Raw genomic sequence first — 12976 nt, 5'->3', positions numbered from 1 at the left:
TTTGAAGTCCCTAGTTAGCAAGTCACTTCACCTTATTTATCTCTGTAAATGAGTTAGACAAAGAAATGACAAATCACTACAGTATCTTTGCCAAGAAAACCCTGAAAAGGGGTCATGAAGAGTCAAATATGACTGAGAAATTTAATTAAACAATTTTGTATAAGTTCCAGATAAAGAAAAAACAATCTCTGCCTTTAAAGAACCTATATTTTACTAAGGGAATACAACTAACACAAAACTAAATTAATACAGGATAATGTAAATTTATTTCAAAAGGGAGAAAATGCTAACAAATGGAAAAACAGAAAAAGCCTTGCATAGGAGGAAAAACCTGAGCAATGCTTGAAGGCAACTAAGATTCAACAAGATGGAAGAAAGAAGGAAAAGCTTTGACACAATGAACAAGACACAAATCACATATGCAAAAGCACAGATTCAAGAGATGAAATTTGGTGGAGGCCAAAAAAACCTCATTTGATCTTAGGGAGCACTGGGAGAGGTATAGCTTCCAAAAAGATGGAATGATAGTGGAGTATTGGGCTTACATAATACCTTCTTTGAAGTACTGTTGTCAGGTCTGGGTAGCATAGTTTAAGACACTGACAAGGCAAATTCTATCCACAGGAGGGCACATGGTAAAAGTCCCTGTAAAAAACTCATTTCGTGTGAGGATAAGTTGAGAAAGTGAAGTCCCTTCCAACTCTCAAACTTCTGTGACTCACATATAGAAAACAGCTAACAGGCCAGTCTAAGAGGGCAATTGTGTGAAGGTAAGTTAATAAGAACAAAATTGGAAAAGTTAAGTGGGAACCTGGTTGTTCAGGGCTTTAAAAAACAAGTTGAAGATCTCACATTTTATCCTAAAGGCAACACAGAACTAGTGAAGAATTCTTAATAAGGGAAACAAAATGGTCAGATCTATTTGGAAGATGGACTAGAGAGAGGAGAAACTGGAAAAAAGACTAATTAGGAATTCATCACAGTATCAATCAAGAAGTGATCAAGAATTAAACCAGAGCTGTGGCCATATGAATAGAAAGAGGAGGATGGATATAAAAGACATGATCAGAAAGACATGATAACTGGGTACATAGAGAGGTTAAGAGGAAGAGTGGCAAGACAAAATTAGAAAAGTAATAATAAAATGACAAATGAGGACATGAATTTAGTATTTTAAACTAAATTCACTGACAGCTTTTAAAAATCTGAATTTTTAAAAGCAGAATAGTTTCATTATGCAAAGTCCTCACACACACAACTTGAAAAGCCTTCTTCAAACCAGATCTGTGCAAGATAGCACATAACTGTGAAAGCTGAGTGTTAGTAGGGGCCTAAGATAGTCAAGAATTGGAAATTGAGGAGCTATCCATCAATTAGAGAATGGCTTAACAACTGTGATATAAAACGAATATTATTGTGCTGTAAGAAATGACAAGCAGAATGATTTTGGATTAACTTGAACTTATATGAACTGATGCTAAGTGAAGCGAGCAGAATCAGGAGACCATCATGAACAGTAATTGTACAATGATCAATTGTAAAAGACTCTGCTATTAGCAGCAATACAATGATCTAATACAATTCCAAAGGATTCATCATGAAAAATACGATCGACCTCCAAAGAAAGAACTGATGGAATCAATCTGAATGAAGATCTAAATATATGATTTTTTACTTTATTATTCTTTTACTCTTTTTTTGAGGGAGAAAGGGGTTCTTTGTTTTCTTTCACAATATGACTAATACAGAAAAGTTTTGCATGATTGTACATGAATAACCTGTATCAAATTGTTTACAGTCACAAGGAGGAGAGGGAGGAAGGAAGAAAATTTGGAACTCAAAAAATTTTTAAATGAATGTTAAAAAAATTTGTATATGTATTTGGAAAAAAATAAAATATTATTAAAAAGGGGGGAACCCTAGAATTCATCTAGTCCTCCTGGGCTTGAGGCTACTGAAACACTTCCAGTGACAGGGAACTTATGCCATACGACAGCCATTTTTATCATCAACTGTTAGGATCTACCTTTGCAACCTCACTTTCACTGATGCTAATTCTATTCCTCACAGGAAGAGGTCCAATCACCATCCCACATGACAGATACTTCCATTATATGGTAGCAACCATGAGAATCTTCTCCAAGTCTTCCCTTTTCCAGTCTAAATTTCTCATTCCTTCAGTCAATCCTTACATAACAAGATTAAGTACCCCAAATCAGCAAATCACTGGAATCATTTTTTTCAATATCACATCCACTGATAATATGGTTTATAATATTGAAAAATAGAACAAGTCACTAAAAGTTGTATTATGTTGCCATGGTAACATAAGCAGCCCTCAACATTCAGCTTCCTGGAAGGGAGTTTGTCCAATGACAAAACCACATGCCTTCCAACATTCAAAAGTCCTAAAGAACACAAAAAAGTACATCTGAAAGAGCACAAAGATCTAAGGATCTTTGGATTCTACAAGAGCACTCAAAATGGCATTAGATGGGCTCATAAGCAGACAAAAAAGAAATGCAAGACCCCCCAGAAATCTCTGCTCTCAGTGTAGTCCCTGGGGGAGGGTGATTCATATGGCCCCAGGCAAGGGTGGTGGCTCTGCTCTTCTGTCCTATCTGCATTGGGAATGTAATGTTTCACTCTAGGTAACACATTTTTGGAGGGATGCTAACTTGACACGCTATGTCCAGAGGAAGGGAAGCAGTGTAAAAGGAAAATAGAAATTAGATCATTTGGTTGGATATTCCAAGGATACTGAGCCTGAAAAGATACAGCAGCAGCAGCAGCAGCAGCAGCAAGATGTGCTAACTAGCTCTTCAAATAGCCAAACAATTATTGTATGGAAAAGGGATCAGACTTGTTCTCTTTAGCTACAGAACAGAACTAGGACCAATGGATTAGATATATTTTGATTTAATATGAGGAAAATCTTGCTAACAAGTAAGTAAGCTGCTTAAAAGTAGACTGGAGCGCTTTGGAAGGAAATAAAGTCTGCCATCTCTGGGATCTCCAGATGGAAGCTGAAGGAGGTTAGATGAGATTATCTCTGATAACTTTGCCAATCAGAACTGACTTATTTATAGATGGGGCTGCCTCCTAAGACTTTACATTACTGGAAGTACTGAAGTACAGAATGATCACCACTGAAAATGTTCCAGAAGGAATTCATGTTTCCAGTAAAAACTAAAGTAAATTATCTCTATGATTCCCAATCTCTGGGATTTAATGATCTGAAAGGAGAATGGACTGGTGAAACTTTGATAGAAAGTGAGAGAGAGAGGTTGAACAAACCTAACTTCAGAATAAATCAGATGAAATAAGTTTATCATCAGTTGTAAAACTGTATTGCTATTTATCAAAGGCACTGAAAAAAATCAAATCAGTTCAACCTCTAGATTCTCTAATGTCATCTGACTACCATGAGGATACTGAGAAGGAATAATCAAAGGACCATGATATATAAAAGGATAAAAAATGGCACAACAAACACACCTCAAACCGTTCATCCTCACAGCGATGCAGCTGCTCTTCATATGGAGTTTTTTTTGAACTGACAAATGTAGAGTCTTCAGACCAAGATGGAAAGGACACCCAGGTATCATTTAAAACCTATGACAAAAAAAAAAAAATCCAACATTACATAAATCTTTGATCTCTCACAACTAAGCCACAATAATCAGTCTGTCTCATTAGTTCCCCAGAATTCTGAAAAAGGTCACAATTAATGTCCTTAAAACGAAGTAGGAAAAATCGCCACATGGGCAGCAAGTACCTCCTTGCATATGGCTGTCCTGCCACTGCACTTTGGCTGTTGGTAAGTTTTGGGGAGTGCCCGGTAACTAGATCCTATGCGCTTGCAAGATGCGTAGTCAATTTCCCGACCAATTCCATCCCCAGATCGATCACTCATGGGTGGTGCAAACGAAAGCTCTTTTACTCCCAAGAAGGACTTGAATTGGGCGAAGAGTTCTGGAAATTTTCTTCAAAAGTTAAAGGCATACTGTAAGTCCACATAGTTATGGCCTTCCCAAAGAGGTTTGTTTATGTAGTGTGAATAAAGTAGGTCCTCACTCAGTAAGTTTTAAGTAAATGAAAATAGGAGAATAAATTCTATCTCTAGCTCAATGGTTCTTAACTTTTTTGAATATTGAACCCCTCTGGTAATCTGGGGAAACCTATGGACTCCTCAGAATGTTTTTAAATGCATTTTAAATGTTTGGGAACTAAATACACACAAAATGCATATTATAAAGAAGACCAGTTATGCTAAAAATAGTTATCAAAACATTAAAAGTTTCAGAGCCCTAGGTTAAGAATTCTCTATTCTAGCTATTATTGACAGAGTCAATAGCTAAGTTATATAGGATTGGTCTATCCATAAGTCCATTTTCTTGTCATATCTTGGGTATAACTTTTTATTTTTCAGTATATACTTTGTATTGCTCATTCCTTTTAGATGGATATATGCAGTTTTCTAAAGCTGGTCTATATTTGGACAAATGTAATTTGTATCTATCACATACCCAGTATCATATAGCTTCAATAATTAATCTTGGAGCTCTAAATTCTAAGACCTGAAACTAATGTTGCATATTCGACTCTTATATCAGCAATATTGATATAAAGTAGGTTACATTTCTACCCAAGTTTTTTAAGTGATGATTCTACTTTCAGACTGTTATTGTCCATAGTAGATATATTATTCAGAGTGATCATTATTGAATATCTACAATATTACAATGGAGTAAAGATAACATTCCAGGAAGACAAGCTTCCCTCCTTTATCTCATGATGGCGAGCAATGGGCTTAAGACATAAAATAAGATCATTAGGCAATGGAATGAAAGAGCTGAAGATTCCATCTACATGCCACTAATCACAAGAGTATATATGGTATGGAAGGGCAAGACAGACTAGTAGACAAGAGTGATATACTTGGAATACAGGGAGAGTTGTGCTCAAGATTCACCTTGGTCATTTATTATCTGAGGCAGAAATATGACATATCAATACAGAATTTGCTTATTCTCCCCCCAAAAAAAATCCTGAAAACAAAAGGTAAAACATGAGTAAAGTGTATAATTAGTGTTCCTTTTTAGTAAGTAGCTTCATTTTTATTGTTCTTTAGAATATTTCATTTGAATAATGCAGCCTCTATTGGGAGTAGAATTTTCATTTTTAAGTTAAGGTTTTACTGATGTATGTTTTTACATCATGACAGTTTTCCCCAGTATCATTTCTCCCTGCCTCCTGGAGAACCATCCCATTTAATAAATAGTATTTTTTTTAAAGAAAAAAAGGGAGGGAGGGGAGAGAGGGAAAACCCAGTATAACTGATTAGTACATTGAAAAAGTCTGAAAATATAAATCCTGAATAATTAAGGACTTTGCACCAAAAGTATCTTTTCATATCGCTTCTTTTAAGTTATATTTGTTCTAAGTTTTGCAACATTTGCTTTTTGTGTGTGGCTGTTGTGTTATTGTTGCAATTATTGTTTGCAATTGATTGCAGTTATTGTTGCAATCACTGTATTTATTTCCTTGTCTCTGTTTCATTCTATCAGTTCATGTAAATCTATCCATGCTTCACTGTGTTTGTTAATTCATTTCTTACAACATATAGCATTCCATTACATTCACATACCATAATTTAGCCATTTCCAAATCAATGGACGTATCAAAAAAAAAAAAAAGTGCTACTATAAATATTGGGGAGTATATGGGGATATATGTCCAATAATGGAATCTTTGGGTCAAAAGATATGGATGTTTAAGTCACTTTACATAATTCCAAACTGCTACATGGTACATAGCTCCATCAACAACACAATGATGTGCCAATCTTCCCATAATCTCTCCAAAACAAACTACAGTATCCTCTCTCTTTAATAATTTTTAAGGTTAAGTGATTTGCATTTCTAGTCAATTAAAGCATTCTTTTATGTGGCTGTAATGTTTGCAATTCTTCTGAAAACTATTCATATCCTATACACAATTGTGTCCTAAGAAAACTAATTTAGGATTAGAAATATATCCTATGACTTTTAATATACTGAGAATACTTTTTGTCTATATACACATACAATTACTAATACTTTGGATAACAAACCCATATCAGAGAAATTTTATAAAAAGATTTTCCTTTCAACCAACTATCTACCTTAGTTGCATTATTTTTGTCTATGGAAAGGCATAATTATAGCTATGAAAAGTACATGATCTGCTTCTCTTCTACTTTTAATAGTGTGATCTTTAATATTAAGGTACATTGAGAATGTATTATAAAATAAAACTCTTAAGCCTAATTTCTGCCAGATTGCATTCAAATTTTCCCAGCAATTTTTATTAGTTTTTTCCTAAATTTTCCAGCTTATCAAGTTCCATTGTTAATTATCTTTTGTCTGTTTCATTGGTCTAGCTCTCATTTTTTAACTATTACCAAGTGGTTTGGATAACTGTTGCTTTATAAGTCTATAAGTACTGTTTCCCTTCTTAGACTTTTATTTCCTTTAAGTTTATAACTTTTTCAAGCCATTCTCCAATTGATAAATGGAAAGGATATGAACAATTTTCAGATGAAGAAATTGAAACTATTTGTAATTACATGAAAAGGTGCTCCAAATCACTATTGATCACAGAAATGAAAATTAAATCAACTCTAAGATACCACTACACACCTGTCAGATGACTGTTAAAGATGACAAATGTTGGATGGGGTGTGGGAAAACTGGGACACTGATACATTGTTGGTGGAACTGTGAACAGATCCAACCATTCTGGAGAATAGTTTGGAATTATGCTCAAAAAGTTATCAAACTGTGCATACCCTTTGATTCAGCAGTGCTCCTACTGGGCTTATATCCCAAAGAGATCTTAAAGGGAAAGGAACCCACATGTGCAAAAATGTTTGTGGCAGCTCTTTGTAGTGGCTAGAAACTGAAAACTGAATGGATGCCCATCAGTTGGAGAATAGCTGGATAAATTGTGGTATATGAATGTTATAGAATATAATTGTTCTTAAGAAATGACCAACAGGATGATTTCAGAGAGGCCTAGGGAGATCTACATGAAGTGATGCTAAGTGAAATGAGCAGAACCAGGAGATCACTATACACGGCTACAACAAGACTACACCGACGATCAATTCTGATGGACATGGCTCTCTTCAATCAGAGTTCCACTTGTGCAGTGATGAAGAGAGCCCAGAGAGAGAACCATGGGAATAGAGTGTGAAACACAACAAGCATTCTCTCTGTTTTATTTGCTTGCAGGATATTTACATTCTCAGTTTTTCCTTCTTGATTTTTCTTGTGCATCAAGATAATTGTATAAATATATATACATATATTGGATTTAACATGTATTTCAACATATTTAAAATGTATTAGACTACCTGCCATCTAGGGGAGAGGGTGGGAGCAAGAAGGGAAAATTTGGAACAAAAGGTTTTATAAGGGTCAATGTTGGAAAAATTATCCATGCATATGCTTTGTAAATAAAAAAAAATTTTTAAGTTTAGAACTTTTATTCTTCCAAATGAATTCTCATTAAGTTCTGTAAAGCATCCTTTTGAAAATTTGATAGAGCATTAAAAATGTAAATATAAAGTTTGGTGGACTTGTCATTTTTGTTATACTGTCATGGCTATTTAAGCCATTCCAAATGTTAGATGCTTTATATCTCCAGCTACTGAAGGCAAGTTTGCAGTTATTTGGAGTGAAATTTCCCTTTCTATTATTGTGTTTTTAATTTTATATTAATGTTGATTTTTGAGGGCTTCTAATTGTGCAATTTTTCTCACTATTCTCAATTAGTACCTCTGCTAATTTCCTAGGATTTTCTAAGTAAATTATGTTATCAGCAAATAAGATAACTATTTATCTATTGTCCTTTTGTCTGATTGCTTCTGCTGGTCTTTTCAGAACTACATTAAATAGGGAGAGGACTATGTCTATATTTATTGGGAAAGATTCTAATGTATTCCTATTGCAAATGATGCTTGCTTTTTGGTTTTAAATAACTTAATATTTTTAATCTGTTCCTCTATAGGATTCTTAGCATAAATGAGTTGTAAAGGCTTTTTTCTTCATCTGTTGAGATAATCATGTTATTTTGGAAGTTTATGTTTCTAATATGTCTAGTATATTTTCCTAATATTGAAACTCCCTTACATTTCTAGCATAAATCCAACTTGGTCATAATGGGTTCTTAGATAATTAGCTAGTTAAAATAAAATCTAATGGGATTTTAAAATTTTTGAATCAATATTCAATAGTGGTAATTCAAAAAGCATTTACGAAGTACTTACTATGTGTCAGTCACTATACTAACACTGGAGTTACACAGAAATGTCAAAACAGGTCCTGCACTAAAGGAACTTACAGTCTCATAAGTAAAATGGAAATACTATGTACAATCAAGGTATATACAAAGTAAAATGGAGACGAGAATGATAGCATGAAGGGATATTGGGAAGTTCTTGAAAAAAAAAATTTTAACTAAGAATTTAAAGCAGCCACGGAAATTAGAAGGTACAGATGGGAAGGGAACCAATTTCAAGCAGGAAGGACAGCCAGTAAAAAAGTTCAGTCTGATGTAATGTCTAGTGCAAATAACAAGGAGGCTAGTATCATTTATTTGAAGAGTATCTTGGTCTACAGTTCTCATTCTGGGCTTTATTCTTTCACGGTTGAGCTATTTTTGAGATTATTTTTGTTTCAAAGTAATCTGGTATCCTTTTATCAAAATTTTCAAAAATAATTTATGTGGGATTAACTTTTTAAAATGTATGATGGAATTTTCCTATGAATGTATTAGAACCAAGAGATTTATTTTAAGACTAGTTTCTGTTAGTCTGGATATTTCAAAATTCTGAATTTGTTTTTTCTTGGTTTTCTTAGCATACAATTGTATATAACAGATTCCGAGTAGTCTTTTTGTTGAAACTTCACTCTGATTTTTCTGTCCCCCTTAATCAGACAGGCTAAAATATTAATTTTTAATATCTACTCTTTTGTTTACTGCTACCTAATTTTTAAAAATGTATACAGTTCATTTTTCTATTTTGTTAATATACATTTAGACTTTTTCTACATATGACTACTTTAGCTGCATTCCAGAATGTCAATATATTATCTCATTATAATTTTGTAAATATTGTTTTCTATGATTTGTTCTTTGACCTACTCTAGGGTTTTTATTTCATTAAGTTTCCATTTGGGTCTCTGACTTTTGTAATTTTAGTATTTTTATTGTTACCTTCTTTAAAGGATGTATTTACTATTTCTGCGTTTTTAACACTTGTTTGCAATTATCTATGTTCTAATAAATGATCAATGTTTGCAAAAATGTCATGTGATGCTGATACACACACACACACACACACACACACACACATCCTCATTTAGAAGATGCAGTAATTTTTTTGGCTATATTTTCTCCAGCAATTTGTTCAGTCTTCCCAACTTTTTTTTCTGTTATCGAAAACTGAGGACAAGGAAATCTCCTCCCACTACTGTTGTCTTCTTGGAGTTCAGTTAATTTTTCCTTTATGAGTTAAGATGCTAAAATATTTGGGGACATAAAAGTTTAATACTTTCCATTTCAATATAAAGATCATTTCCTTTATTCCTTTTTATATTTTACATGTTTGTTTTTTGCTTTGATAACATGATTGCAACTTTTTTTGAATTCATCCCATTCATAGTAAAAATTGTGAGAATTTTCTTATCCAATGTGTTGATTTTTCATTTGTTTTGTGTTTCCCCCCTCCCCAAATTAAAGACTTTTTCCTCTCTAAACATAGTAGTTACATCTTTATTTTAGCTTAAGGCAGCCCTTGTTCTCTTCTGTCGTTGTCAAGCTCTGCCCTTCTCTCCCATTTATTACTTCTCCCTGCTTTTGCTTATTCTTGTTTTTTAAGTTATTTTTCATTTTCCCTTCCTCAAAGAAGCAATGTCAAAATCCCTCTTTCCTTCCCTCCGATTTGTTAACTTTTTAAAAGTTCATTTTTCTATGCCTTTTCCTAGGTTTCTTTCCCTCATTCTCTTATATTTGTGCTAGATTTTCTTTGATTCATGGTCGTCCTATTCTTTATTCTCTGTATTTTATGAAATTCAAGCTTCTTTTAGTAGCTATTTTGGGGTCCTTCCTTTAACCTGCATGTTGTTTTCTTATAAATTTTGCCTCCAAATTCCCTTTTTTTTTTTTTTTTTAAAGTCATACCTCATTCTTAGAAATACCAATTCCTAGGGCAGCTAAATGGCACAGTGGATAAAGTACTGGCCCTGAATTCAGGAGGACCTGAGTTCAAAATTGACCTCAGATACTTAACACTTCTTAGGTATGTGACACTGGGCAAGTCACTTAACCCTGTCTCAAACAAAACAAAAACAATACCAATTCTTGAAGTTGACAAAGTACACACTACCCCTTGCTAAAAACTGCCCTACATCTTGGATTGACTTTTGCCTTTCCCATGGTCTTTTTTACTTGCCTTTAAAAATCCTTCAGTCTATGGACCTTCCCACTCTTCTAGGTGTCAGTTGCCCATAGCAGCTCTGATTCCCCTTCTCCTGAAGCAAGATAATACCTATTGTAAGGTCCTAATTTCCCTTTACTTAATACACCTCTTCTACTATGTGAATATTAGTGGTTATCACTCCCATTAATTTTGCCCTTTTTTGATCCCTTCCCTCTGCTTCATCACCCATTCTCCTTTAGACTCTCTTCATCCTAAGGGAATATAGGAGTTACTTTTCCTTCAACTTTTGACTTGTTTATGGTATATCACATATTCCCCTCCATTTCTCTCTTTTCCCCTTTTATACATTCTCACATTCTATAATTTCATCCCCCAAGAAACCATTGGTTCAACTCTAGTGGAGTTATGAGGTTTAGTCCATTCTTCAGGCTTGTTTCTCCAGCACTGCTTCTATTTACTTTTTGTTTCCATCCTTTTCTCCTCATATGTACTTAGAAATTTGTTTCTTTGTTGTTTATTACATTTCCAATGTATGAGGTGTTGGAAAAGCAAATAATTTCTTCAGGTCAGGTTTTCTTTCTAGAAAGGTCTCCAAAACCTCTGAGAAGCACCCCCTCCCCCTTTTCATCATTGGTTAGGCATAGATTTGCAAGGTAGGTCACTTTATTTTTCATGTTGAGTCCCTCTGAGCTATATAACATATTAGTCTATTTCTTCCTGTTTGTGTCTGGTGAGTGCCAATAAAGACATAATTCAAATTTCCTTTCCTTTATATCTGGAGAAAGGTTTCTTGGTTGCTTGCATATTGTACTGTTTTGTCAATGAAATTGCTAAATTTAACCACAATGTGTCTTGGAGTTTGCAGATATGATTTATGGATATGTTCTATGGATTCTTTTGATTAGTATTTTGCTTTCTATGTTCAGCTTTCTTGTACTATTTTTTGCATTATGTTGTTCAGATTTTTTGTCTTGCGTTCTTCTGGAGTCCTATGATCTTTAAGTTGTTGTTACATATTCTGTCTTTGAAATCAAATTGCAAATGAAAATACATGAAAGTGAAGGACAATCAGATATTGTCTCCTTTCTTGAGTTCTGCTAATTATTTTTGCTGCACATTCCATAAATTTTGCTTTCAGTAATCTTGTTTTTTCGCCATTCAGGAAGAAACTCCTGTAATTCCATGTACTCTTGGAAATTCACAAGGTCTTCTCTCTCATTAGGTGTTGAGTTATTTTCTATTAATTGAGTTTTCTTTCTCCAGAGATCTTCAGTTAATTTCAGTATTATTTTTTGATCTTCTATTTCTGACTTTGTGACTTCTTCCCTTAACTTCTGAGGATGGTTTCTCTGCATGCTGGATGGAATTCTCAGTTATGTCAGCCTCCTCTTGAAAAAATTCACAGTTCACAAATCCATCTTTGCCCCAAGCTGACTTCCATGGGTATGAACTGACCCTAGATGGATGCTGAACTTCAAATTTAGTGGAGTGTCATTAAGTTAACACACACTCCCCTCAGTTACCTGGGTGAGCTCAGTTGCCCAGGGCTGCCTCAATACACAATGTCCCAATCAAAATAATTTTCTGCCTTTCGTATCTCCCAAGTAATCTCTTTTGGAAGATTGAGTTGTAGAATTGGGTTCTATTGAGAGCCAAAGGGCTGCTTTGTGCAACCTTGCTATTGTAGCATAGGGGGCCAGGGGTAGGAGAGATTTAGGCATTATAGGTTAAGTAGTATTGGACTTCTCTGCTGTTAAGTTTATTTGGATTTTACTTCTTTGGGGTTTTTGGCATCCAACACTGTGAAGTCAGCTGTAACTGCTTTATTTTTGTACATAAACTACTATTTTAGAGAAGTTTTAAGAACTAATAGGAAATAGAAAAATTGAAATAGAAAATTTCTAGTCTTCTGTCTTTATAGTCATATGACTCTGGATTCTGACTTTTGTCTTTCATGTGACTGAACCCATTAAAAGATGACCCACAGAGTCATAAGTTTACAACACAATGTACACAAAGGACAGGAACAGTTTGTAGAAAAAGCAGACACCAGCAATTTGTAAGGAAATAGCAAGTGGCAATTTCAGAGGCAAAGATGCGTTCTAGCTAAGAAACATGAGTCAAGAGGCTTTAATTCTTTCCTCTTCAACCAACAGAATGGGAATTTGGGAAATAGACTATATGAGGAGATATTTTTCTGTTATGTGCTTTTTTAATTAAATGCTTGGGGGGGGGGGATGTAATATGTAACTGACTTTTCTTTTTGATTAAAGGTCTTTATTTTGAAAAAGATGTAATAACTATATGGCTTTGGGCAAGTTATTCAATCACCCTGGACCTTAATTTTCTCATCTAAAAAAATAAAGAGATTGGACTGGATGGTATCCATGGTCCCTTCTGGTTCTAGATATATGACTATCATCATCTTTGTTAGATGACAAACTTCCTTCTCATTTGGAGTTAAAGAACTTTTCAATCACACGTGAA

The 12976-nt window shown here is 34.2% G+C and overlaps 1 protein-coding gene across 1 annotated transcript in view; it reads right to left on the bottom strand.

Annotated features, from left to right (window-relative positions):
* The window catches only part of SIN3B (SIN3 transcription regulator family member B), an 81252-nt gene that overhangs the window by 33985 nt on the left and 34291 nt on the right, over positions 1–12976 (bottom strand). The window contains exons 9-10 of the mRNA XM_031947975.1: positions 3779–3986; positions 3499–3615 (exon numbers count right to left, since the gene is read on the bottom strand). Coding sequence (XP_031803835.1) covers positions 3499–3615; positions 3779–3986 — 325 coding nt within the window. The remainder of the gene's footprint in view (positions 1–3498; positions 3616–3778; positions 3987–12976) is intronic.

The sequence above is a fragment of the Sarcophilus harrisii genome, chromosome 1 (genome assembly GCF_902635505.1).
Source record: "Sarcophilus harrisii chromosome 1, mSarHar1.11, whole genome shotgun sequence".
Taxonomy (NCBI): Eukaryota; Metazoa; Chordata; class Mammalia; order Dasyuromorphia; family Dasyuridae; genus Sarcophilus; species Sarcophilus harrisii.
This window is presented reverse-complemented; position numbering and strand designations above follow the sequence as displayed.